Source organism: Nycticebus coucang, chromosome 14, assembly GCF_027406575.1.
Source record: "Nycticebus coucang isolate mNycCou1 chromosome 14, mNycCou1.pri, whole genome shotgun sequence".
Classification (NCBI taxonomy): domain Eukaryota; kingdom Metazoa; phylum Chordata; class Mammalia; order Primates; family Lorisidae; genus Nycticebus; species Nycticebus coucang.
Window position 1 is genome coordinate 4,885,677 of NC_069793.1, and position 24,959 is coordinate 4,910,635.

General features: G+C 41.2%; 2 protein-coding genes across 9 annotated transcripts in view; one reads left to right on the forward strand and one right to left on the reverse strand.

Moving 5' to 3' along the window:
* PPP6R3 (protein phosphatase 6 regulatory subunit 3) overlaps positions 1-24,959 on the forward strand; it is a 146,473-nt gene that overhangs the window by 91,867 nt on the left and 29,647 nt on the right. For 5 of the 8 annotated variants that reach the window (XM_053561210.1, XM_053561215.1, XM_053561213.1 and 2 more), the window contains 8 exons: positions 591-720; positions 3,607-3,759; positions 6,169-6,318; positions 7,443-7,507; positions 10,865-10,980; positions 12,908-12,993; positions 19,755-19,841; positions 24,716-24,813. In XM_053561210.1, coding sequence (XP_053417185.1) covers positions 591-720; positions 3,607-3,759; positions 6,169-6,318; positions 7,443-7,507; positions 10,865-10,980; positions 12,908-12,993; positions 19,755-19,841; positions 24,716-24,813 — 885 coding nt within the window. The remainder of the gene's footprint in view (positions 1-590; positions 721-3,606; positions 3,760-6,168; positions 6,319-7,442; positions 7,508-10,864; positions 10,981-12,907; positions 12,994-19,754; positions 19,842-24,715; positions 24,814-24,959) is intronic. The other 3 variants (XM_053561216.1, XM_053561217.1, XM_053561218.1) reach the window with 3 other exon arrangements.
* LOC128565027 (protein S100-A10) lies at positions 1,238-1,848 on the reverse strand. Its single transcript, XM_053561220.1, has one exon. It carries the CDS (start codon positions 1,782-1,784, stop codon positions 1,491-1,493), a length of 294 nt encoding a protein of 97 aa, XP_053417195.1. The 5' UTR covers positions 1,785-1,848; the 3' UTR covers positions 1,238-1,490.

The window sequence follows — 24,959 nt, forward strand, 5'->3', positions numbered from 1 at the left end:
GAATGAATCCCCCCGTTTTTTTTGTGTGTGTGTGTGAGATAGGGTCTTGGTCTGTTGCCCTGCCTAGAGTGCAGTGGGGGTCATCGTAGCTCACTGCAGCCTCAAACTCCTGGGCTCAGGCAATCCTCCTTCCTCAGCCTCCTCAGTAGCTGGGACTACAGGCACACACCATCATCATCATGCTCACCTACCTTTTCTGTCTTTTTTTGTTGTTGTTTTTGTTTTGAAGAGAAAGGGGTCTTGTTATGTTGCCCAGGATGGTCTTAAACTTCTGGTCTCATGTAATCCTTTCACCACAGCCTCCCAAAGTGCTAATATTATATGCATGAGCCACCACACCCAGCCCACTTGTGATTTTTTACTGGTCCCTGTAGCCCTTTAGACTTTGGGCTAACTTCCATCAAGGTTTTATTGCACCCTCTTCTGGTTTATTATACTTTCTTCCTATCCCTTCTCCTTGCAGCTGGAAGTATTGGTATAATGATTATTTTTTAATAGGTATATAATCAAGTATAGACATAACATGGTCAATACCTTGAATTATTTGTTCTGAAATTATAGTAACTAAAATTACCTTACTTTATTTCAAGATTTGAAGGCCATATAGAAATCTGCCCACCAGGCATGAGTCATTCAGCTTGTTCAGTCAACAAGAGTGTTCTGGAAGCCATCAGAGGAAGACTTGGGTCTTTCCATGAACTCCTGCTTGAGCCACCCAAGGTAAGGGTGCTATACTGAGCATGCCTGGCCAGCCAGTAATTTGGTGTAAACAATCAATTGAAAGCATATGGACCTAGGGAGTAACGAAACTGGCTGTGATCTGCACGTACAAAATATTTAAAAGACACACTGCCGTCTGTTTTTACTGTTTTTGAACAGAGAGTGAAGTAGGATTAAAATTATTGAACAAATATTTATCTGCTTAAGAAACTCAACTTTTCATTCTTCTATAAATTCTTGGGTACTTATATGCCAATAAAATAAGAAATTCACTTCTCATGGGCTATTCTTTTCTTCTTATCTTTGGGGTAAAGTTAATCTTTCAGAAGTTGATCTTTGAAACTGTTTTCTTAATAGAGACCAGGTTTCATTCTTGCTCAGGCTGGTCTTGGACTCCTGAGCCCAGGCGATCCACCTAACTCGGCCTCCCAGAGTGCTACGATTACAGAAGTGAGCCACTGGGCCCCTTCCCATGTGTTAATTTTATTTTTTTATTTATTATTTTTTTTTTTTTAAATTTGGAACTAAAAAAAGGATTATGTTTATTGAGGGCAAGCGGATGCAAACAATGTAAAAAACAAAAGCTCATCTGGCATTTAATTAACTTTTTCTTCTCTGCTTGACAAATGGGAGTTGGATTTTATTTGTATACATTCTAAGGATCCTGATCTGCTCATGAAATCCTTATATAGGGAGAAGCTGTGGGGCAGATGTTTGAAGCAATGCTTTGAGAGAACACTTTTCAGGGCAGAGTAATTGCTCGGTGCTGCCTACTTCTTTCCCTTCTGCTTCATGTGTACTACAAAATAGTCGTTGCACGCGATGGTGAGGCCCGCAATTAGGGAAAAGAAGCTCTGGAAGCCCACTTTGCCATCTCGGCACTGGTCCAGGTCCTTCATTATTTTGTCTAAGGCCAGAGGGTCTTTTTGATTTTCCAAAAATCCCGGGAACTCCTTCTCCATGAGCACTCTGAGGTCCTCCTTTGTTAAGTAGCCTTTATCCCCGGCAAATTTGTGAAATGTGAACATCATGGTTTCCATGGCGTGCTCCATCTGAGATGGCATTTTGGTGAGATCTACTGGGCCGAGAGGCGCGGCAGACGCTAGCTGGCTGAGGCGCGGGGCGGCGAACACCCCATGTGTTAATTTTAAAATGACCATTTACTCATCGGAAATCTATAAAAGCTTTGTCAACAGTCTATCAATGGTGTTGTGTTTCACCCATACCCCTTGGATTGGTGCGGTTTAGATTAGGTTAAAAGGCACTTGCTTTTGGAATCCAGACTGGAAGGTTCAGTTCTGTGACAATTCTATTCCTGGCACCAGTTCTTTCGCTTTTTTCTTTCTTTTTTGGCCGGAGCTGGGTTCGAACCCGCCACCTCCGGCATATGGGACCAGCGCCCTACTCCTTGAGCCACAGGCGCCGCTTTCACTTTTTTCTTCTGCCCCAATATTGTGTATTATAGGATCCAGTATCCTATATGGTGTGCATCGCTGACTATCTACTGTGTGAGTTATTGGGAGTTTAGAATACTATTTTCTTGTTTCTGGATTATATATTTCTGTTTATTTAACCATCTGGGGGAGAAGGGACTCTAGTCAGCTTCCAGATCATGTTTTCAGGTGCCTGATGCTATCAGTGAGCAAGGAGTGGGTCTGCCCTGTGCTCAGGGTCCTCGTCCTGCTGGTTCCACTCCAGCCATGTCTTCCACTGTGCATTAGCCTGTTGGGCAGGGTGTGGGCCACAGTGTGGGTGCTTACTCTCAGGAAAGGTGCCTCTGTTGGTGTCCAGCAGTTACAGGCAGTAGCATCCTTCCTGCAAACCTAGAAGAATAGGATAGTAAGAAAAGAAAAAATGATTTAGCAGAAGAGAACATCACAGGTGTATGAGGAAGAGCCCGGCCTGTTTCTTAAAGGCCTATCCATCTTCCTTCTGGGTGGAAAAGCAGGCAGCTTCAGATTCAAAATGCAAGGCAGCGTCTGGTTTTGACTTGTCTTCCGCTCCCAGGACTGAGGGGGTTCAGTTTGTACCTATTTGACTGTGATACCGTGTGTGAATAGGTCCATGAAGCTTTTTAAGTATGTCCATTAGAGCTGCCTTACATGGAGTAAAACTGGGAGCCTCAGGATTCCATAAGGATTTGAAAAGATAGAGCAGGAGAGCAGGAGGCGCTGTGTGGGTAGGATGGGCAGGGAGGGTGACCTAACCAGGAGCATGTGATTTGTCACCCTTTTCCTGCCAGACTTCTAGGGTACTGAAAGTTCTGCTTCTGTCTTTTATGATTTCAAACTTTTTAGATACTCTCTTTGTGGAGAGGAGCAGGTTTAGCTTGATCACATTTCAGTGTTGTGATCTAGAAGCAACTTTTGAATTGGTACTTTGATCACAGATTTGGCAAAGACTGAGGACTACATTTCACAACTAGCTGCTTAGATTTATGATCAGGTTTTGAAATATCCCATTGCATGGTCTTTTGTAGCTTTCTGCTTTCTTCCCTTGGCAACTTGTAATACGAGGTTGGGAGAACGCCTTATTTCTTACAATATTTGTTGTCTGTGGAAATTCGCTTGATTCTCCCCCTCCCTTGATTATTATTATTTTTTATTTTTTTATTTTTTGTGGTTTTTGGCCGGGGCTGGGTTTGAACCCGCCACCTCCGGCATATGGTACCGGCGCCCTACTCCTTGAGCCACAGGAGCCGCCCCCCCCTGATTATTTTATCATATCTTAAAGATGCCAATAGCAGCTTTGGATTTTCTTTCAGGTGTAGAATTTAGGCCAAATTATTTGCAGGGTTAGTTAGCCTAGTGTTATGTTTTAGCACATACACCTTTTGCTCATTTGTTGGTTTAACTGGATTTAATTAGAAGCCTTTTTCTTCCTCAGAAGAGTGTGATGAAGACTACCTGGGGTGTGCTGGATCCTCCTGTGGGGAATACCCGGTTAACTGTGATTAGGTTGATATCCAGCCTGCTTCAAACCAATACCAGCAGTATAAATGGGGACCTCGTGGAGCTGAATAGCATTGGAGTCATATTGGTGAGATTACCCCCTCAGACTTTTAAATTTTCTATGAATATTTAATTAAGTTTACAACCTTATGGATTTATAGGATGTGTCAAAGACTTTGCTTGCTCTGAGCATAAACAGTGTTTAATGTAGTTTTTGTCTCAAGTTTATCATACATGTTGAATGCTTACAATTGTTCAGGAGTCATTTATTGTTACTGTGTGTAAAGGACTATCTATAATACAGGATTTCAAAGATGATTAAGAGACATAGGACTTTCCTTGAGCTCAGTCTCACAAGCACAGCGACTGTTGGGTATAGCATTGTTTTCTGTTCCAAATGAGCAAAAGGGCAATCCTTTATCCTTATTCCAGTGGGGTATATCTGAGGCTATGCAGGCTTTTGATTTGAGTCTGGATTCTTTCTTGAGATTGTCATTAATCTGCTAATCAATGAAAGGGACAATGGAACGCCCCAGGAATTATCTGGGTTTCCTTAGCCCCTGACTTTCCCAATTCCATGGTTTGTGTTTGGAATTCACCAACCCCGCTCTGGACCCTCTGCTGCTCTGTCCGTTCCACCACTCACAGCACAGAAGGCACGAGGGTTAACACTCTGTAGGTTTTACAAGACACCTGGTCACATCATACTTATGGGGGGCAACGGGGATTTGGGATTGTCTTCAGAGGAGGTATTAGCTCAGTACTTAGTGGGCATTATAACATTCACCTCATCTATGCTGCTTGTGTGGTCCTCTGTATAAGATCCTTCTGTTTTTCAGATCATGCCTAGAGAGGGGATATGAATTCACTGTATTTCAAGCCTATGCATGCTGTATCAACCACATCACTGTGCTTCCTAATATCACTGAAATATTTTTAGTTTACCTTTGGGTTAAATGACCTATCAGTATAGAGCATAGAAAGCAGCAACAACTTGGTAAAAGAGAGGAAAATTTAAAGGATTATAGTTTCTTTGGTAGCATAATTATTATCAGAGTTTGCCCTACCCTATGGCTAGGATATTAAGTTCTGGGAATATAATCTGCTCCTGCCTCTGGCATTCTCCTTAAAGTTATTGCTTGCTATTCTTTGATTTTTATCAATAAAAAGAATACAACTATTGTCAATTTATTCCATCGTTAGTATTTTTATTTATTCTTTTGTTTAATTTTATTGTTAGTTTGTCACCTGGGCTGGAGTGCAGTGGCACAATCATAGCTCAACTTCGAACTCCCAGGATCAACTGATCCTCCCACATTAGCCTCCCAGGTAGCTAGGACTACAAGTACACACCACCACATTTGGCTAACTTTTACATTTTTTATAGTGGTAGGTCTTGCATTATTCCCCTGGCTTGTCTTGTATTTCTGGGTCAAGCAATCTTCCTGCCTTGGCCTTCCAAAGCGCTGGGATCACACGCATGACTGCAAGAGGGGTCATTAATCATTAACTTTTTCATTTTATGATTAGATAACCAGACTGAGCTATATCCTGAATACATACTTTATGCATTTTGTGCTTTTGTAAGTTGTCTTTCCTTTTTTAAATGCTTTTACCTTTTCAAGTAAATTGGGAAACACTTGTGCTTGGCAGGAGATTCCTGTTAACACCTCTTGCAGCTCATTTGTCTTTGCTGATAGTTCTAGGAGTCTCTGAGGGCCAGAAAGCTAGTCCTCGGTGTGTTGTGAGCACTTCCTCTGGGTTGTCTGCCTCTCTCCCCCATGCTGCACCTAGCACATTGCCCTGGATAAAAGCCACCAGTAAATATGCATTCATGCAAAATGAAATTCTTTAAAAATTATTGAAAACCTACTAAGTTTTTGTTAGTTGTTTTGAAAACAAAATTTTCAGGAAACTAAATTATTGTCTTCATAGGTTTATTTATTGTTCTACTAGATTTTGTGCAAACTCTGGCTTGTTGAATGAGTAAATACCATGTCATTTAGGCTTCCAAGTGGTATTTTAAACCTTCTTTAAAATACAGTAGTTGCCCCCTTCCCTGAAGGGGATGCCTTCCAAGACCCCCACTGGATCCCTGACACCCCCAGATAGGAAGTCTGTCTATACACTATGTTCTTTCCAATACATACCTATCTGTGATAAAGTTTAACCTATAAATTAGGCATAAGAAGAGGTTAACAATAGCTCACAGTAATAGAACAGCTGTAGCAGCGTACTGTAATAACGTTACATGAATATGGTCTTTTTCTTCCTGTATCTTACTGTACTATGTTCACCTACTTTGAAAACACAGAAAGTAGAACCGGTTCAGCGAGGAGTGCTGTAAATCTGTGTTTGTTTTGATTGCTCCTGTTGCACTGAGAGCACATCATTTTTCCTTAAAACTATTAAATCACTGATCTGCAGGTGTATTAAGGTAGAGGCTTACACACTGAGAAGTAGAACTGAATAAAAGGAAACATTTTCTTTTTTGTAGGACATGTTCTTCAAATACACGTGGAATAATTTTTTGCATACACAAGTGGAAATTTGTATTGCACTGATTCTTGCGAGTCCTTTTGAAAACACAGAAAATGCCACAATTACTGAACAAGACGCCACTGGTGACAATTTGTTATTGAAGCACGTAAGCTATTGTTTGCTCTCATTTTCTTGCCTAGTCTCTTGGTTAAAGCAATTTTCCACTTCAGTATGAAATAAATTGAGGTTTAAGGGCGTGAGGTTAGGTTTCAGAGTCTAAATGTGTAACTGTCACATACTCATTGCACTTTTAACTGAATATTCTATAAATCAAATCTGTTGGCTATTAAATGAACTGTCTTTTAAGAAAATAATTGATGTGGCCTGCTTATTTGGAAAAATTAATAAGTTTGTAGATAATTAAATCTTTGGGAAAGTGAAAAGAACTATGGAAATGAAAATACTGCAGAAAACATTGGAGCAGTTTCTTGGCATACTGAGGTGTCATTTCTGGTGCCTCTGATTAAAAGTTAGGAGAAGTGAGTTTTGTGCATTGTTGAATGGCTCTTTTGGGGGGAGGGTCTCTTTTCTGTCAAATATGAAGTGATTTTACCAAATCAGTCATCAGATTTCTTCTCACTCTGTAGTTCTGTGGTTGTCACCTTTTTTGGCTTGGTTTACTGCCAGACCTGAAAAATTTGTATTGCACTGATACAATAGGAAAAGCTAGCCTGGAAAAGCCGTGTAGACCGGAAGACAGATGACAACTGAATAGAACTGGCTTTGCGTGGTCCAGCCTTGCAGCCCAGATTCGCTGTCACTGTCTTGCAGACTTTGGGCAAGGCACACCTGTGTTTAATGCTAATGCAGTAATGGGAGTGCATCTGGAAGTGAGTGTTGTTAACATTTCCAAAGTATGAGTATTACTTCAGATTTCAAGTTAAAGTTTGCCAAGTAATTCCATTTGAATTGTGGTCAGCCTCTGTATTTCTGAGCAAATTTTCATGGCTAATGAAATTTGCTTTAGGTCACCTGGTACACCTGTAACCCTGTGTTTCCAGTAGATGCGCTGTTGAGGGTGGATCCTCGTTTTAACTCTCTGCAGTGCTTGGAGGGTCTGTAGTAAATGTGCCATCACATGGCGCCTGGTTTAACCAGCGCTTGACAGCCACGTAGCTTACTTAGTTATATGCTTACATTACTCTGTTTGACCTAGAGTTCTAGTTCACTTTAAAATTTTGATGTTTTAACATTTACATAAATGTTAACTGGAATATTCTTTTTATTTAGCTTTTCCAAAAATGTCAATTAATAGAACGAATACTTGAAGCCTGGGAAATGAATGAGAAGAGACAGTAAGTAAATTGTTTATTGAAAGGAATCGGTTTGATTTATAATTTGAAGAAAATGTCTCCTGTTGTTCTAGTCAGAGAAAAATGAACATAATTACTGGTACCAACCATTTTGCAATTTCAACAGTTCTCCCAGGACTTCTGGATCATTTTGTTGTAGCAGATGTTTTTGTAATAATTTACTTACCTCTTCTTGGAGGAAAACCAAGGAGTTGGCAGTACTCTCCACCGTTTGCTGCCTTTGCCATTTCCAGTCCTTGTTGAATGGTTGTTTTTCTGAGATTACTGCAGAGTTGAATGAAAAGAGTTCAGTTAAACTGAAGTCCTCTTCCGTGATGGTTCAACTTCACATGTTTGTCCTGCTCACCTTCCACTCAGAGCAGAACAAGTTGCATGTTCTCATTGTGGAGAGGAACAAGTTGCATGTTCTCATTGTGTAGAAGAGTTGCTTCGTGTCTAGAACTAGAGGGGGGAAATTGCTTAATAATTTTAGAAAATTCTGTTAGCTGATTGGCAAGGTTATATGAAGTATTAGTTCATGTATGTAATGTCACATGGTACTTTTTCACAGGGGTGTTGTCTATAACAAGCATTCCTCTCTGATACCCTGAGAGCTTTTATAACACTCCTAGATTCGGAAGCAGGTGGTGTAGGCTGTTATTTGGAAACCACTCTCAAGGCATGCTTCTTATATTTATTCTAAAGTCAGGTTTATTGAGATGTAACTCTCATATGGCAGAACTCATCCATTTTGGAATATAGTGCTTAGAATTCTTTTTTTTTTTTGTGGTTTTTGGCCGGGGCTGGGTTTGAACCCGCCACCTCCAGCATATGGGACCAGCGCCCTACTCCTTGAGCCATAGGTGCCGCCCAGTGCTTGGAATTCTGACTGCTACAGGAAGTCATATACTCTCACCACCATAATCAAGACAAAATATTTCTGTTGCCCCAGAACGTTTGTCTCGTGGTGAGGATTTTTCCTGTTTCATGCCATTTATTTTGGACAGCGCACCCCCTTGCCACTATTAGTGAATGTACTAACCTTACTTATAGATAAGTGAGAGAAGAATAAGGCCAATGAGTTGAGGCCCACCACACATGCCTTACTTCAGCTTTCCTTCCCGGGCTTGCCCCTGACATCACTCCTCCCTCACCTGAAGCTCTCCGTGCTCTCACACACAGGCTCAGCTTGCTTTCCATCGTGCTGTTGTTAACATCATTTTCTTTACTAGAAACACCTACCTTCCTTTCAGCTCAGTTCAGTCTTTACTTGTTCACATCTTGCTCTTCGAGACCTAGTAGAAAAGCTCTACTTCACACACGGCCTGCCCTAATGCACCCTTACCTCTGGCAGTTGCGTGAGTTCAGTGCTGCGGCGCTGCCAGCAGCGCCTGCCCTGGCCCTGGCATTGAGGCAAGTACACAGCATGCTGGGCTGACTAAGCCTGCCTGGGTGAGGCCTGGGAAGTATTAAAAGATCACACCAATCATTCATTAAAAATACTTATCTGCTTCTAACTTAGGCAAATAATTTTAATGCAACGTTAAATAGGGCATCTTTCTTACTGCTCCCAAGATTTCATCTCCCTGCTGCTGTAGGCCCAGGAGTTTTCTTGCTGTGTGGCTCTGTTCACATTTACTAATGGTCTCCGGGAGAGCTAGATGACTCATGGGCCATGTCAGCTTTACTTTGTGAGGCTTGATATATTTTTAAATTGCTTAATAAGCACTGCTAATGTTTTGATTTGACTCTTGTGTGAGAAATTGGCAAGGGGCTAGTATTGGTGGACCTCAGGTACGTTCTTCCAAGAGGAGCTCCTTTGGGGTGCTGTGTGTGGCCCACTCGGTATGTCTGGTTGTATGTCTGACCCTAGGGCCTTCCCGACTTCCTATTCTATCTCCTCATCTGGCCAGTGCTGAGTTATCCTTTGTACTCTGCTCTCCCTGTGAGGTCCATCTCCTACAGGCTTAGGGAATAATATTCCCCCCATCTGGAGGGGTCTTGAAGGAGCTTTCCTAGTGTTCCCCTGCACCAGCAGCCTAAAGCACTTTGGAAGCCCTGGGCCAACTTTGAAGTGGACCTTTGTTTTTACCTGTGGACTTTAGGGAGCTTGGGAAAGTAATGAAGTTGCGGTATGAACACTTGACTTGGCTCTCTGGATCTTACTTAACTGTGGAACTGAAAGAGGCTCTTACCAACTCAGCTGAGGTAACTCTACACCTTCTGACCTGAGGTATCCCTGGACCTTCTAAGGGTATCTAGCAGATACTTGCAGGCAAGCCCTCAAGCACAGGGTGATTGGGTTTTTGTTTGTTTTCGGTGGCTTTCCCTCTAAATAGAAATCTCTTCAGTTGGTTCCTTGCTATCTGCGATCAAAAACCTTTAGTTTTATATAAAGAATTTCAAGTATTGGCACTTTGTATAGTCAGAGAAATCACATTGACATAAAAACTTTCTCTAAATGTAAAGATTGATCATGGTTGGGAAGATTAGACCTTAGGGAAAAGAATAAGGACTAAGTTTATCTGTCTCTGATAAATGGACAGGCCAGCCATGGTGGCTCACATCTGTAATCCCAGTGCTTTGGAAGGTGGGTGGATCCTTTTGCCAGGAGCATAGGGGAGACCCTGTCTTTATAAACAATCATTGTAAAAATTAGCTGGGCATGGCAGTGTGCACCTATAATCCTAGCTACTCAGGACTCTGAGCAGAAGGATTGCTTAAGCCCAAGAATTCAAATTTACAGTGAGCTATGCTTGCATCACTGCACTCTAGCCTGGGTGATAGAGCCAGTCTCTCTATCTATATGTGTGTGTGTGTGTGTGCTTTTTTTTTTAAAGGTGTATGGGCAAGTACTAGTTGACTGCCTTTCCTGTCATGGCCAAGTCCTTAAATCAGCCAAAATCTTAACTTGAGATAAGCCATTGTTGGATAATTATTTCTGTTAAAATTGGTATGACTAAAATTTGATATCTTTTAAGAAAGTGAACCAGCAGAATTTCTCACCTCAGTTCCTCATAATCTGAAGTTCAAAAAACAATTTTATGAAAAAGGGTATGAAGGGAAGTCATAGTAACATTAGGCATCAAGGAATGTTTGTTTTTTTTAAAAATAATATGCTATTGACCATTAATGATGTTTTATATACATGAATAAATAGTCCTCTTGCGTGAGACTCCCTGTAATCTTGGAGCAGATGATCTCAGACACCCCGGCTGCTCGGTAACACCCTGGCGTTCATGCTCCATTCTTCCTTCTCCTTCCCTTTCTGTCCATCGGAACGATTGTTAAGAATCTGGTGATTTACCAAGTTGCGTCACTCTGGCAGGAATCTGAATGTTGTGCTTTACCTCTCGTCAGGGCTGAGGGAGGAAGACGGCACGGTTACATGGGGCACCTGACAAGGATAGCCAACTGTATCGTACACAGTGCTGATAAGGGCCCCAGCAGCGCAGTGGTGCAGCAGCTTATCAAAGGTAAGCTGACGGAATTTTCATTTTTGTTGAATCAGAAAAAACCTTAAAGAGTGAAGTAGAAATATGTGTAGTGTTTTAAATAACTTAGAGGCGTTTCTTTATATTTTGCAGTTTATTTATTTGAGGTTCTTTAGAGTGTGTTTGAACAGTGTACTTCTTAGATCCACCCCTTCATATTTCCATGGGCCTTTTTGTAAACACTGGGCTTGGCTGACTTCGGCATGCTTGAGTCTCCAATATCCTTTTTGTTGTTGTTGAGACAGAGTCTCACTCTGTCACCCTCGGTAGAGTGCTATGGCGTTACAATTCGCAGCAACCTCAAACTCTCAGGTTTAAGCCAGTCTCTTACCTCAGCCTACCAAGTAGCTGGGACTACAAGCACCCGTCACAACACCCAGCTATTTGTTATTGTTTAGCAGGCCCGGGCTAGGTTCGAACCCACCTGCCCTGATCCGTGTGGCCGGCACCCTAACCACTGACTTACAGGCACCAAGCCTCCAATATTGTTCTTAATGAGCCTTGCTCAGTGAAATGTGCTTTTGTGTATTTTGAGCTCAGAGTACTCATATGCTAGCAATTGAGCCTCTAGAGCTATAATTATTCTTTTTCTTTTGAAGGTCTTTATATAGCCTGTAAATTAAGTTTCTTCAACTACATATTAAGGCATTCATCTGCATTTTTTATTTTTATGTTTTTGGTCATCTCTACCACTAATATGATGGGTTTTGGCTTATAAAGGATTCTTGCGTTACTAGCATTTCAATTTAATCAGCCCAGCGTTACTTCGAAGAAACTATGTGAATACCTTTTACAATGGCGCCTGGGCCCGAGTCCATCTCTTCCAAAGTGAGAGTACCAGGAGCTCTGAGCACTCCCAGTTTTCTGCCAACAGTATTGCTAATCCTGAGCTTTACTCTGCATGTGGAAAACCTTATGTAGCTATGATATAGGATTCATTCAAAGTTAACTTGTTAAATATATTTTACCAGTGTGAGCTGCTGCCTTTCTCTTAAGAATGTTTGTTCAAGAAGCGGTTACCTGTGAATGTGCGTTAAAAGCACACTTGTCACCAAGGACAAGACAGATGGAGTTTGTCCACTGTATTTCATTTTCTTGAGAGAGGTATGGGAGGTAGAGTTTATCTTTGTGTCCAACCAAGGAGAAATGGCTAAGTACTATGATATTTTTGAGTATTTGAGATCAGTATTTACCTACAGACATTACTTCCCAGGTAGAACGTGTGTGTGCCTGAGTATGCACAGATACATGAGGGTTTAAATCAGAACGGTCAGATGACAACCTTAGGCTAATAAGGCCTCTAAAAATATAGCCATGGTTTCATATTCTCGGGAAAGTCATTGTGTATCCTATTCTTTAAAGTATCTGTAAGAGGTATAATTTCTCTTGCATATGTATCATGACATAAGCATCTAGGAAACATCTTACAGCAATTTGAGAAGCCAGTATGAGTTCCGTGGAACATTCTTTTTTGCTAGGTGCCAGTCATAGTAGCCCAAGAAAGTATTTAGGAGCTGTCATCTGGACTTGCCTGACCACAAAAAAAAGATATGCCCCCGTGCTTTCTCGAAAGAGCTTGTTGGAAACATACTTTTTAGGTTAGATTTCTGCCAAAATATTTTTAGAAACTTGAGTTCACAGAGCAGCTTAGGGCTCCTGGCCTAATCAAGCCTACACTGTTGGGCAAAGGAGTTCTGGTTTCTGCAAGTTCATGAGATTTAGGCTGTGGAGGTTTGATGACAGCATTCCTCTTAGAGCACTGGCCTAGCTGTCACCATTTACTCATCTGATTGGGCCTACTCACCAGTGATGAACTAAGTGAGCAGGCCCACTCCTGGATTACCTATTTACTTTATCTGTGTGGAGGTCACTGTGGTGATAATGCTTTTTTTCTTTTCTCACTCTGAAGATCTTCCCGACGAAGTCAGAGAGCGCTGGGAGACGTTCTGTACAAGCTCCTTAGGAGAAACTAACAAGAGGAACACGGTAGATCTAGTAGGTTTTACAAGGTTACATTTGTATTTTTTTTCAGTGCTCTTAGTCTTTGCCCATTTTTTCAGAAAGATGTAAAAGGTCTTCCATTTGTCCCAGTAATTGGGAGCCAACGATAAGTTCATTTCTATTTACCAGGAAGAGAGGTCAGTATTCACAAGATTCTCACTAATTTGTCTCATCAACTCCTAATTACTTGCCTGGGATAATGAAAAAGTACTAAAGAGCTACTGATTGCTACTTCACATCTTATTTAGTTTCCATTTCCCTCAGTGCCCTGCTGCCTGAGCAGCTCAGCAAAGCAACCCCAGCCTTCCTTTAGTTCACCCAGGTTTGTTGCACCATGCCTCAGATAACCTTGGGTGCTTAGGGAACCTAAATGTCCCTTTGAAGATTTTCTGATATTAATGAGTTGGGTTTACTCTCGTTTTAGATCATTCCCAGTGGGGAAATATTTTGCCCATGACTTTGAAACCCCAGCTTTATAATTTTTAACAGAATTGGTACTTTTAGTCAGGGAATAATGGCATTGATAAATTTTTAAAAATTATATTGGACTTTGGAACGTATGTTTTATTTTTTGTGTGTGTATTTAAGTTTTCGGGTAAGTATTGCTTTGCTTTTAAAGATGGGGAACGCATTTCCTTTTGTAAGTATATGTCAGCTGATAAAAAAATAGCTTTTGATTGTCTTGAAAGAAGTAGTGCTGAACTCTACATTGAAGTATTGATATCTGTCATTTAACTCCATATTTGAAATTTAGCAGCTGCAATCTTCAATTTCTTGTATATGTTAACACCTCAACTGTTGGGAATTCAATTAGCTGGGAGCCTCATCTGTTCAGAACATAACTTAGAAACAAGAAGAAAACAGGCTTCCAAAGCTACAGAGCAGTCATGAGAAGGACCAGCCTGTGACATGTTCCCTAAAGGAACGCCTATATATTGTCTACAAAATTTGGTTCCTTTTTTTCAGAATCTTGACAAAGTAGTGAGTTAATGGCTTTTTTAGGAAGTATTAAGAGTTGGAAGAATTATGACATTGAGATAACTATAAAAGGGGAGCTGTATAGGGCCATTTAATTTAAACATCATCTGCTTGTATTACAGCCCAACAGAAAAGTTAGCTGTATAGGGCTATTTAATTTAAACATCATCTGCTTGTATTACAGCCCAACAGAAAAGTTAACATTTGTACTGACAGCCCTGGGTCATCAAAGAAGGGATAAGTCCTTTTAATGAACATGTCACCCACTCTAGATAGTTTTATGCATTTTCCCCAAATTGGTTAAAATAAAAAACTATTTAATTTTAGACATTTGTATATTGATTCCTTTGTAGGCAATGTTGTAACTTTTAAGGAGGTTTTTGTCATTTTTCTTATTTATAAAGGAATATTTAGTAATGTTAATTTATAATTTTGTTGGGGAAACTTCTTTTGAAATTAGCCTTTGACTTCAAATGTAGAAGTCAAAAATGGTCAACTAAACTTGTTATTAGGCTTTAAAAAAGATTTCTGAGGTAACTCCGGCAGATTTCTCTTGTGAGCACATTGTAATTCAGATAAACTTTGTTACTATACATGACACCTGTCAGGAAATCTGCCCTATGATCGTGTATAAATGTTATGTGTGTCTGCGTGGAGGGGTATGGGCCTGCAGTGAAAAGTAAGTGTGGAGCCCCTTGTAGATATTTACACCTGTGTTGGAAAGAACCATTATGGGCTCCATCTGTCCCTCAGATTGGAGCTGAGTTCTCCTTTGCTTGCTGTACTTCATGCCATCATACACAACCTGCACTTCAGCAAAATAATAAGGTGGCTAATATAGCAAAGGTAGTCAGATTTATAGAGCCCTCTGCACATTGCTGATATCTCCTGTTGAGTTAGCTCCACTCCATTATTTTGCTTTCTGTTGAGACTTTTGGTTAATCTTAAGACCTCTTTGATTCTCTGGTCTCAAAACTTTTTGGACATTATTAATAGAGGGACTTCACCCAGCAAACTCCAGCAGTGTAACCAGGCTCATTGTACCCTAAAAAAAAAAAAAAACAAAAAAACCATGGGCGGCGCCTGTGGCTCAAGGAGTAGGGCGCCGGTCCCATATGCCGGAGGTGGCGGGTTCAAACCTAGCCCCGGCCAAAAAACAAACAAACAAAAAAAAACCTTAAACAGTACCTCTGTTCAGTCTTACCCCTTCCAGTGGGGAGTTGTGCCTGTGGTGTTTTGAGAGTGGCATGTGCTCCAGGTGTTGAAGGTGCTTACACAGTGGTCTGGGCCACCAGGGGGATTTGAAGTGCGTCCTCCAGGCCCTTCATTTTCCTGCCCAGATGGTTTTCAAGTTTTATTTCATTGGCGTTAGATACCATGTTCCAGGAAAAATAAACTAGTGTAATTATTATGAACACAGCTTGTAAATACAGTAGGCCTCACCCTTGCAATGACAAAGAGTGCCCTTGTGTGAAATGTGGTGCACTTACCTCCTAACGCATTCACCCCTGGAATTGGCAGTTAAGTAATAGAATGTATTTCCTGCTGCCCTTCCCACATGGATGGGTGAGATACACTGCCTGGACTCAGTTGGTTTTAGGGTGGCTCAGATACCTCTCTGGGAACCATTTCAGGTGTATTCATAGAACAGTCACCCTGTAGCTCAGCACCGCACAGTCGAGTTGGTGCGCTGGTGTTGCCTGGCCTGCTCTCCTTTCTGTCTGTAGTGAGGCACGTCTTTTATACACCCGGGCCCTTGCTGCTCCCCTGGATCTAGGTCTGAGGACTTGCTCATTTATGTTGGATAGGCTGAGCCCAGCCCCGAGCTCCTTTTACTTCTACCACAAAATTAAACTCTCTTGGAGATGTTTAAAGTGCTTTAATCTTTTGACTCCATTATGCCCAAATATGTGCACAGCACTACCTATACTTTTATACTGAGTTTATTATGAATAAAAAGTTGGTGTTTTGATTATATCAAAGACCTCTATGTTCTGACTAAATCCCCAAGCTATAAAAATTGGCAAGGATTTAGATAAATTTATATCCCAGAAGAAATATTTTATATTAACTTGAGGAAATTGAGTTTGTTTCATTTTCTGCCTCCTCTCCAATGAGGAAAATGTGTTTTAAATATGTCAGTACTGCTTTCCCAGCAGTGACAGGGCTATACAGAGAGATGTGAACATGTGCGTGTAGTTGGTGCCCGGAGATTCCAGGGTGAGGTGACCCCTGAGAGCTGATCCTTTCCAGCAGCAAAGAGTAAGAGTCTCCCACTTTTCACTAACCTGGGCCTCAAAGTTTAATAGTCACATCATTCTTCTAATTTTCCATAGCAGCCTAAACAGCAAAGGTGAAAAAACCCACTAATTTCCTTTTTCCTCAAATAATGGCTAATAAAACTCAGATTTTATTATGAAAGAAGGTAATAACTCAGAAGCTTTTTTCAGTGTGACATCAAGAGTAGCTTTATTTAGAATATATCTAGCTTAAGGGAGGGGTGGCATGTGTCCCAGCTACTTGGGAGGCTGAGGTGGGAGGATCACTTGAGCCTAGGAGTTTCAGGCTACTGTGCGCCCTACTCTAGCCTGGGCAACAGAGCAAGATCCTGTCTCAAAAGAAAAAGCAAATACGCACATTTGACTTGGCCAAGACTGTTCCTATATACTTGTTACTTTTTGTTGTATTTGTTTGTTCTTAGTGATTTATTAATTTTCATTAATTCAGTGAATATTTGAGTGCCTGTGATGTGCCAGACATTGAAAATAATAATACTATACTAGATTGGCAAAAATTCCTGAGACACTGGCACACACACAAGCAGTGTGTGTCATGTACAGCCAGGTGCCATACAGAAATTTTGGTCCACAACAGTCTGTGTATACGATTGTGCTCCCATAAGGTTAGAAAACTATTTTTACCATACCTTGTCTATATCTAGATAACGTCTAGATACACAGATACTTACCATTGTGTTACAGCTGCCTGTAGTAGTCTGTAACTTTCTGTCCAGGTGTGTAGCCTAGGAGTAGGTTTGGATAGGTACGTTTGGTGTTCAAGCGGCTGCAAAGTCACCTTCTCAGACCATATCCCCACGATGAAGTGATGCCTGACTTGTTTATGTTTCAGATGATGAGTGCCAAGGAGGAGAAGCACGGGAGAGAGTTAGGGAGCATTTGGGGCAGAAGTACAATTGAAAATTGGGTGGTTGAGGAAAATCTTGATGAAAAGGTAACATTTGTTTTTGTGAAGACTGCGGGGAGGGGGCAAGGAAGGAAGGAAGAGCAGAGGCCCCTGAGTCTGGGTGGTGTCCAGTATGGATGTAACAGACGGGTGCGATGCAGAGCAAGGACGGGATGACTCGAGGCCAGAGCAGCACAGAAAAGCCAGCATTTGCACAGCTTTTTCGTTCACAGTGAGCACTTTGATTTTTGATCATAGTGAGATGAGAAGTCAATTAGATTTTGAACTAAGAAGTGACAGGATTTGATGTACTTTTTTGGAAGATGAAACAGACTGTGATGTGACAAGAGTTCTAAGCTGGGAGACTGGTGAGCCGCCTGGTGAGGGGCTGTGGTGCTCTTGGCACTAGGATAGGAGACTTGCTGAGGGATGATGGGGTTCTAGGTTACACTTTGAAGACAGAGTAGATAGAGAGGGATGGGGGATAATGGAAACAAGATGACCAAGAAGAATTAAGAATTAATTCCAGATGACCATTTACTGAGCTGGAAATGCCCCAAGAGGGGTGTCTCTGCAGGTGTAGATCAGGCTCAGTTGTGTACACATCCAAGTGGTGAACTGGTGGGACTCTGATTAGCAAGTATCCCCACAGGTAAATTAAACAGTCTTTTTAGCTTATTTTATTAATCACCATTTCAGACAGGGATGGCGGGTAGAATCAGAATCACATCTTTCATCAACATAATTGTGAAAGTGTGTATGCATTGTGTATTCATAAATAATAACTTGCTAGACCTAATTTTCTCTTGGAGAAGAATTTTAAATACCTCCCAGGATTGCTTTGAGTATACAGTTTAAGAAGAAAATATAAAGGGGGCCATAATGTCTGGCACATAGTAGCTGTTCAACGAAAGTTAGTTTCCTTCTTATCTTTAATGAGTGGTAAAATCTTAATTACTTAGGAAAAGTAAAATTATGAATGAGGATACGTAATATCCTGTTTGCACTTACAACAGCAAGACTTGCCTAAGAGCAGCCAGCTCTCTTTTTGTCCCCTCGGTTCAGTTCTTGCTCTTTGAATTGTCTTCTCTTTGTGCCCTGCCATTGGCCTGTACCCCTAAAACACACACTGGCTGAGCCAGCCAAGTGGCCTAAAGCTTTTCTAAATCCACCATAGTACAACCACTTGACCCACTCCTGAATATGGTCCTTGCATGAAATGCCAGCTGCCGTGAGCAAGCAGTACTCCACCCTGCCCTCTGCCTGCTTGGTGGCTTTCCTGGAACATCCCCAGTAATTCACTGAAGCACCTGTTGGCTCAAGGCAAGTGCCCTTCATTGATTATAAATTCTGTCTGTGATTTCACTGGGCCAGATCCACAAGTAGAGTTAGGAGTGCTTTGTACCTTAATGAGGATGGAGAGGGAGAGAGTTGAAAACACTGGGTTATTTTAGCTTATTTTCACTTGGGCATAGTTTGGGTTTTTTTGTTTTGTTTTGTTTTTTCTTAAACAAAGATGATCAGACAAAGAGAAAAGATTAATCTTATCCTGGCAGTGGTTTCTTCAGAAGTTTAGAAGGCATGCACTGTATAGACCTATTTGGATTTTACTTGGGGCTTCTTGAACCCATCTTGGAGCAGCTTCACCAAACAGACCGGGCTGCTAGGCATAGCCTCCAGAGACGGCAGGTGGCAGCAGCTCACATCTTCCCCTAAGGACAGTGTTCCTACCCAGAACACTAATATGAAAAATGCAGAACAGGTAACTCAAAGACTACCATATAACTTACCCTCAGAAATATAGTACTTGTTTCTAGAATTTTATAAACCATTCATATTTATCACTTGCTATATAGCAATTGCTATTATTAATGCTGTACTTAATCATTTGTAAACCTCGATTTTTAATTGTTAACTTATTCTCCCAATATTGTGTGGGATTTATGAATTAATAAAAATCACTTGGCTGTTACTTGGTGAGCATTTTGTGTTTTTGCTTAATTTTCTAGAGCTGGTTTTAAGGTGTAGGGACGGGGTGTACATGTTCAGGGGCAGAAGATTTGAGATCTTAGGAGCAGGAAACTATTGACTCAAGTTGTATTTAGTGCTTATGGGCAATGCTTTTCTTAATGGGAGGAAATTCAGGAATTTAAAATGAAGTAGTTATATTTAACCCTGACCTTTCTAGTGACTCCTTAGTAACCCCTAGGGAGTCACTTCTCCTGTAGGCCTGGCCCATATGAACCACATCTGCCCCCTTACTTCCACCTTTCTCACGACACACATTGAACTGGAGATATTTATAAAAATCCCTCAAACAGAGTGACACATCTCTCTTTTTTAAAAATCTTTTTTTCTGGTGATGTTAGTACTGAAGAGTAAGATAACCAGAAGGGGTAGCACAGGCCAGTGGCCAGACCCACGTTCAGTGTGCCTTTGGAGTATTGGGTGGGTTGGATGACTATGACTTACTTTTGTTTTTATGTTACACATTGAGAGAAAAACTAAATGTGATTTTTCCATAACAATGCTGATGATACAAATGTCCAAAACTTTTCTGTGTTAAATAGTTTTTTACGTTTTTATGCATATAGGTTACAACCTGCCATATTCATTCATCCAGTGATGATGAAATTGACTTTAAAGAAACGGGTTTCTCACAGGATTCTTCTTTGCAGCAAGTGAGTCATGCCTAAAGCTTTGCTTTTTGTTTTTATTTTAAATGCTTAGTTTAGTTGCCATTTATGAATCAGCTTGAAAATCAGATTGTGTATTAGAATGTGATTTGGGGGTGCTTATTAGGCCAAAGCATTTAAAATAGGAGAGTTAGGTTTATATTGATTGTTTTCCTGGGAATGTTCCATACCTGATAACAGTGATGAGTTAAGTACATTTTCAGATGTTAATGAACTGCATAGTCAGGAAGTCATCTCCCATATGTTCCTTATGCAGACCTTTACAGTGGTTGGGTTGTTGCTTAAAGGTTTGTGTAGTAGAGATCTGTGGGTAAGAATATTAGAAATAAGACTTTAGAAAATGTAAATGAAAGTAAACTCTTGCCAGTATCCCTGAACCAAATGGTTTGTTAAAATGATCCTTCCCTTGTTAATGGCATGCGTCTAAATCTTTAAAGTTCTATTATAGTTACATTTAAATTAGGTTTTAGTTAAAGCAATTCATTGCTACCTTGACTTTCCTGCCCTCAAATTAATCTCCATTTATTAGCTGATTATAACCTTTGTGGGAGAAAACAGGATATAAATAATAAATGTACTGATTTACCATCTATTGATGGTTCTTGGAGAGATGACAAGTAATTTTCTTTCTCTACTGGGTATCAAGTTTGGGAGATAAAAATAGAAGCCCTTTTGCAGGTGATCAGCTGTTCATAGGGAGAAGTTGTCCTTAGCCAGGACCAGGTCTTGGCATGTAAGTTGCTTTGGTGTGGCAGTAGAATTAACGGGGGCACTTTTCCATGTGGACTGAATGTTGCTTGATTTCCTTTTCTTAGTCTCTAAGCCTCTAAGCCTTGTCTTTTACTGGGGCCAGGATGACACTTCTGATGTGTAAGCTGGTCTTGTCTTTCAGCTTGCAAGCCCCAGGCCATGTGTGGCTTTCATACTAAAGCAGTTTAGGGTTCACCTTTTCCAGGTGGGTCTGAAATAGTATTTTAGTATTTGGTTGGCTTCTCTGTTGATTCTGCCCCTTTAGGGCAGTCCTCAGGTTAGGACTTAGGGAGCAGCCAGTCAACAGGAGGCGATGCTGAGCAGCCGTGCCTTCTCAGCACAACCACCCTGACCGCCTCCTTGCTCTTGGCTGTCCTTGTGCCTGCGAGCAATCTTTCCCTTCAGTGCTCTGATGTGACTCCAGGGAGCACTCGGGCACAACGGTGGCCTCTTTCTCCACTGTCACTCTGTCAGACATAAACCCAAATGCTAGCCATTGGTCCGCCCCTAGAATGAAGCTTGATGATGTCAGATGTAAATTGTAAAGGTGATTTTGAACCTGTTGAAGTACAGTTTCCAGCAGATGCAGGGGGGAGGGGTGGAGGGCAGAAAGGAATATAGCTTTCAGAAAGAGAATGCCCCTAAACTTAGGACTGCAGGCTATTGATTTAATCTAGAACTAGGTAAATATTTCACAACTGGAAAGTAGAGCTCCTTATTTCTCACACAGGCTCTTGTCTTTTCTGGGGAGAGTTTTCTTACATTATTTTATTTGTTTGAATGACTGCTGATATGCATGTGAAGTGATCCCCAGTCATTAAACTAACGTAACTAATCCAGCCCTCACCAAAGTGATTTTTTTTTTTTACTTTTGAGACTGCAAATCTAGGTTGATTAAATAAGAGTTTAATCATAGTCTCCTTTACAAAGTATTGAGTTTTATCAGCTTCAGGTTCTCATTCACATTTGAATATGGGCCTTATATTAAAAAAGTGTGGAGAGTTTAGGATGTGAGGGCGATCTGGCTGCCACATCTGTCACCCCGTTGATCGCCAGGGTTGATTTGGCTGATGTGGCTGGCGAGGCGGTGTCCCCTTCCTCAATCACCGCTCCATGTGCGTCCCTCCGGAAGCTGCGCACTTGGTCGAAGAGGACGACCTTCCCCGATAGAGGAGGGCCATTCTTCGGTCAAGGGTATCCAAGTAGCTGCGCTCCCCTGCTAGAACCTTCAAACAAAAAAGTGTGGAAAGCTTAGAGCCAGTTATTTAACTAGGTAACATAACCCTGTCACCAGTGGGGCCGTATTTGGTATGGAGGATTCCTCACAGCTGCCCATTTTGTTCTGCCTCCAGCCTTTTCTGGCTTTCTAAAGTCTAGTGTTTAGCTCCCATCCCACTAATTCTGCCCAAAAGAGGTGTGGATGGTGAGATGCACTTCCCCCTGCATTGTCTGGAGAATTCCATGTCATTGACATAGATGGGCTCTGAAGTACAATCTGATCACACCACCCCACGTCATATACAGGCCAAATTTAGTTAACTAGTAGTTTCTGTTGGGTGGGTGGCATTGCTGTTAAGAGATTTGCTTAATAAAGTGGTTGGGCCACTTCTCATTGACATGACCTGACCTAGGCCAAGTGACAGTACTGGGAAGTGTGCCTTTTCTAATAATTACACAGCCATGTGGTGCTTTCCGTATTTGGATTTCTCATAGTTCAAAGCACTTTTTATGTACTTCAATAGAATATAGTAATAGTCTTCAGATAGTCTTACAAATATGTGGATTTATAAACTTTGATAGCTTTGTTAGATTTGAAAGGTGAAGTTCTTTGTTAGTTTGTATCTTTCTAGAAGCTGTAATAGACTTAAGAACTTTAGGACTACAGTTTACTATTTTTCTCTGCATTATTGCATGGAAATTACAGGTGTCTGTCAGTTGCTATATATCCGTCTTTAGATGGATGGGTAAATAGAATGAATGCAAGTATGTATGTATGTACATGTCTCCACACATATGTGTATATATTACATCTGTGATATTTTCCATATTTGCATTCTGTTTTTGAAGTATTCAAAATGTAAAAACACTTTGGGGACCATTTCTTCCCAAAAGAATCATAATATGTGATCTCTAGAGGCATGAAAATTTTGAGGGAGCCAGGCACAGTGGTGCATACTTATAGTCACAGTTCTCAGGAGGCTGGGGCAGGAGGGTTGCTTGAGCCCAGGAGTTTAAGTCCAGCCTGTGCAACATAATGAGAGTCTGTTTCTAAAAAACTAAAAATAAAAATTTGAGGTGAGAGGAAAGAATTAAAATAATTGGGAAGGGCCATCTTCCTTGTATGACCAAATTTCTAATCTGTTGGTGAACTCGGAGCCTGGCTCATGCTGCTTGCTCAGCAAAATTACATTGTGGCTGCTTGCCACATCAATGAAGTGCCAGGCATTTAAAGGAGGAAGCTACAGTTCAGAGGAGTTGGTTTCTTTCATTTTGGTTTAATGACTCCGAATGGCACCTGTCATGTTTTGCATTCTTATGTCCAGAATTGAGCCCCGCATCCCAGGGCTTGTCCCTGCTATTCTGCTTTCAGCCAGATTCCCACAATTCAGCCTTGGTTGTATTCCAGGCTTTAACAGACGCAGTCCTGTGAAGCTTCCTGTGAGTGACACCACGAGTAGCCATTCCGTAGCAGGCCCTGTACCCTGGGCTCAAACCCACAGATAATACCATCTCTGTGGATGGAGAGGGCGGCCGGTGTCATTGTCTTTCTGTGGACGTAGAGGGGTGGCGTGGAACCACGGTGAGCAGAGGTGCAGCCATTGTCTAAGAAGAAAGAAAGGGAAAATTGGGGGTTCTCTGTCCTTAGACAAATATAAGCAATAGATACCTTCCAAAGCCAAATATAAGGTTTGTTTTTTAATGATCTGCAATTTGGATTATTTATGCCATAATTCCCTGCTATCAGAATGAGTAATCAGGAGTGAATGACAGATAGTTTTCTGCGGTGTCTGTCTGCAGGGTGAAATCTGCACTCTGTTCAGAGGTGGAACTGAGGAGAAGTTAGTTTATTAACTCAGTCATATCCACCCCCTTCCTAACAAGTAGCCACCAGAGTGATGCCTTCAGTTGACCCTGCCAGCTGCCTCACCTCTCATGGACTTGTCCAGTGAAACAGCCATTCCTTTCCTTGCAGCTCTGGCTGCAGGGCAGCACATACATGGTTATCTCTATATTTAATGTTTAGGTTAAAATGAGGAGGTGTCCTTGCTTGTTCTTAAATACTCGTTACTCCTTATTAATATGTGAGAACACACTTGCTTCCTTGGGCCTGCTTGTTTTAAATTAGAGTACTAATATTTTCCATTATAACATTCCCCCATTTTTCAACTAAGAAAACAGGTGAGCCTAGTACTCTCTGGATATAGTGTAAGGAAACAGAACTGGCTCCTGCATGGGTCTTCTAGTGTATGTACTTTACACAGAGATTTCAGATAAGTGTTTAAGTTTCCTGCCCTCTCTGTGAGGTAGGTAGGATAGAAGTGACTTCTGTTTTACATTCTTCTTAGCCTCTAAGACTTAAATCTTTTTTTGACAAAATGAAATGTCCTAAATGTTTTGTTTCTAGGATCATAGTTGTGTAAATCAGTCATTTTTCCTTTGGTATTATTTTGCTATAGTGGATTGGGGATGGGTGGAGGTGGCAGGGAAGGAGGGTGGGTGGTCCACTTATTGGATCTAAGGATAAAGTTGGTTGTGTCCAGAGGTGACTGACATAATTTCAGACTGTTACATGTCACTTGATCATTTCTTCAAACCAGGCTTACACCAAACCTCTCCCTAAAGATAATTGACAGTGGGGGACAGAGTGGTCACTTGGTGTTTCTAACAGTGACATGCACATTATAAGGATTTGTAGACCAAATTTTAAACTTTTCCTTTTTTGGCAAATTGTGTCTGAAATTATTTGATTTTCTTTTTAGAAAAACACACCAACTTTTAAAGCCCTATGGCTATATAAATAAGATGATTTCTGCAACACAAATGGGCAAATAGTATGTAGAATGTCATTAGAATCATTATATCACTGTCACTGGTCCTGGGGTTGCCAGGCCTTTTCTGATTATCAGATGCAACAAATGACGTCCAATTTTATTGACCAGTTTGGCTTCAACGATGAGAAGTTTGCAGATCAAGATGACATTGGCAAGTAAGTGTATTTCCCTTTCTCTTACCTGTCTCACACACCCCTGCTCTTCTCAGGCATTTTTGTGATCCTGCTTGACCTTTACTTTCATGATTTGGGAGTAACCCACCCTCTGTGGTGGTCTTTTAGTTCCAGCATTTTCAGCCTTA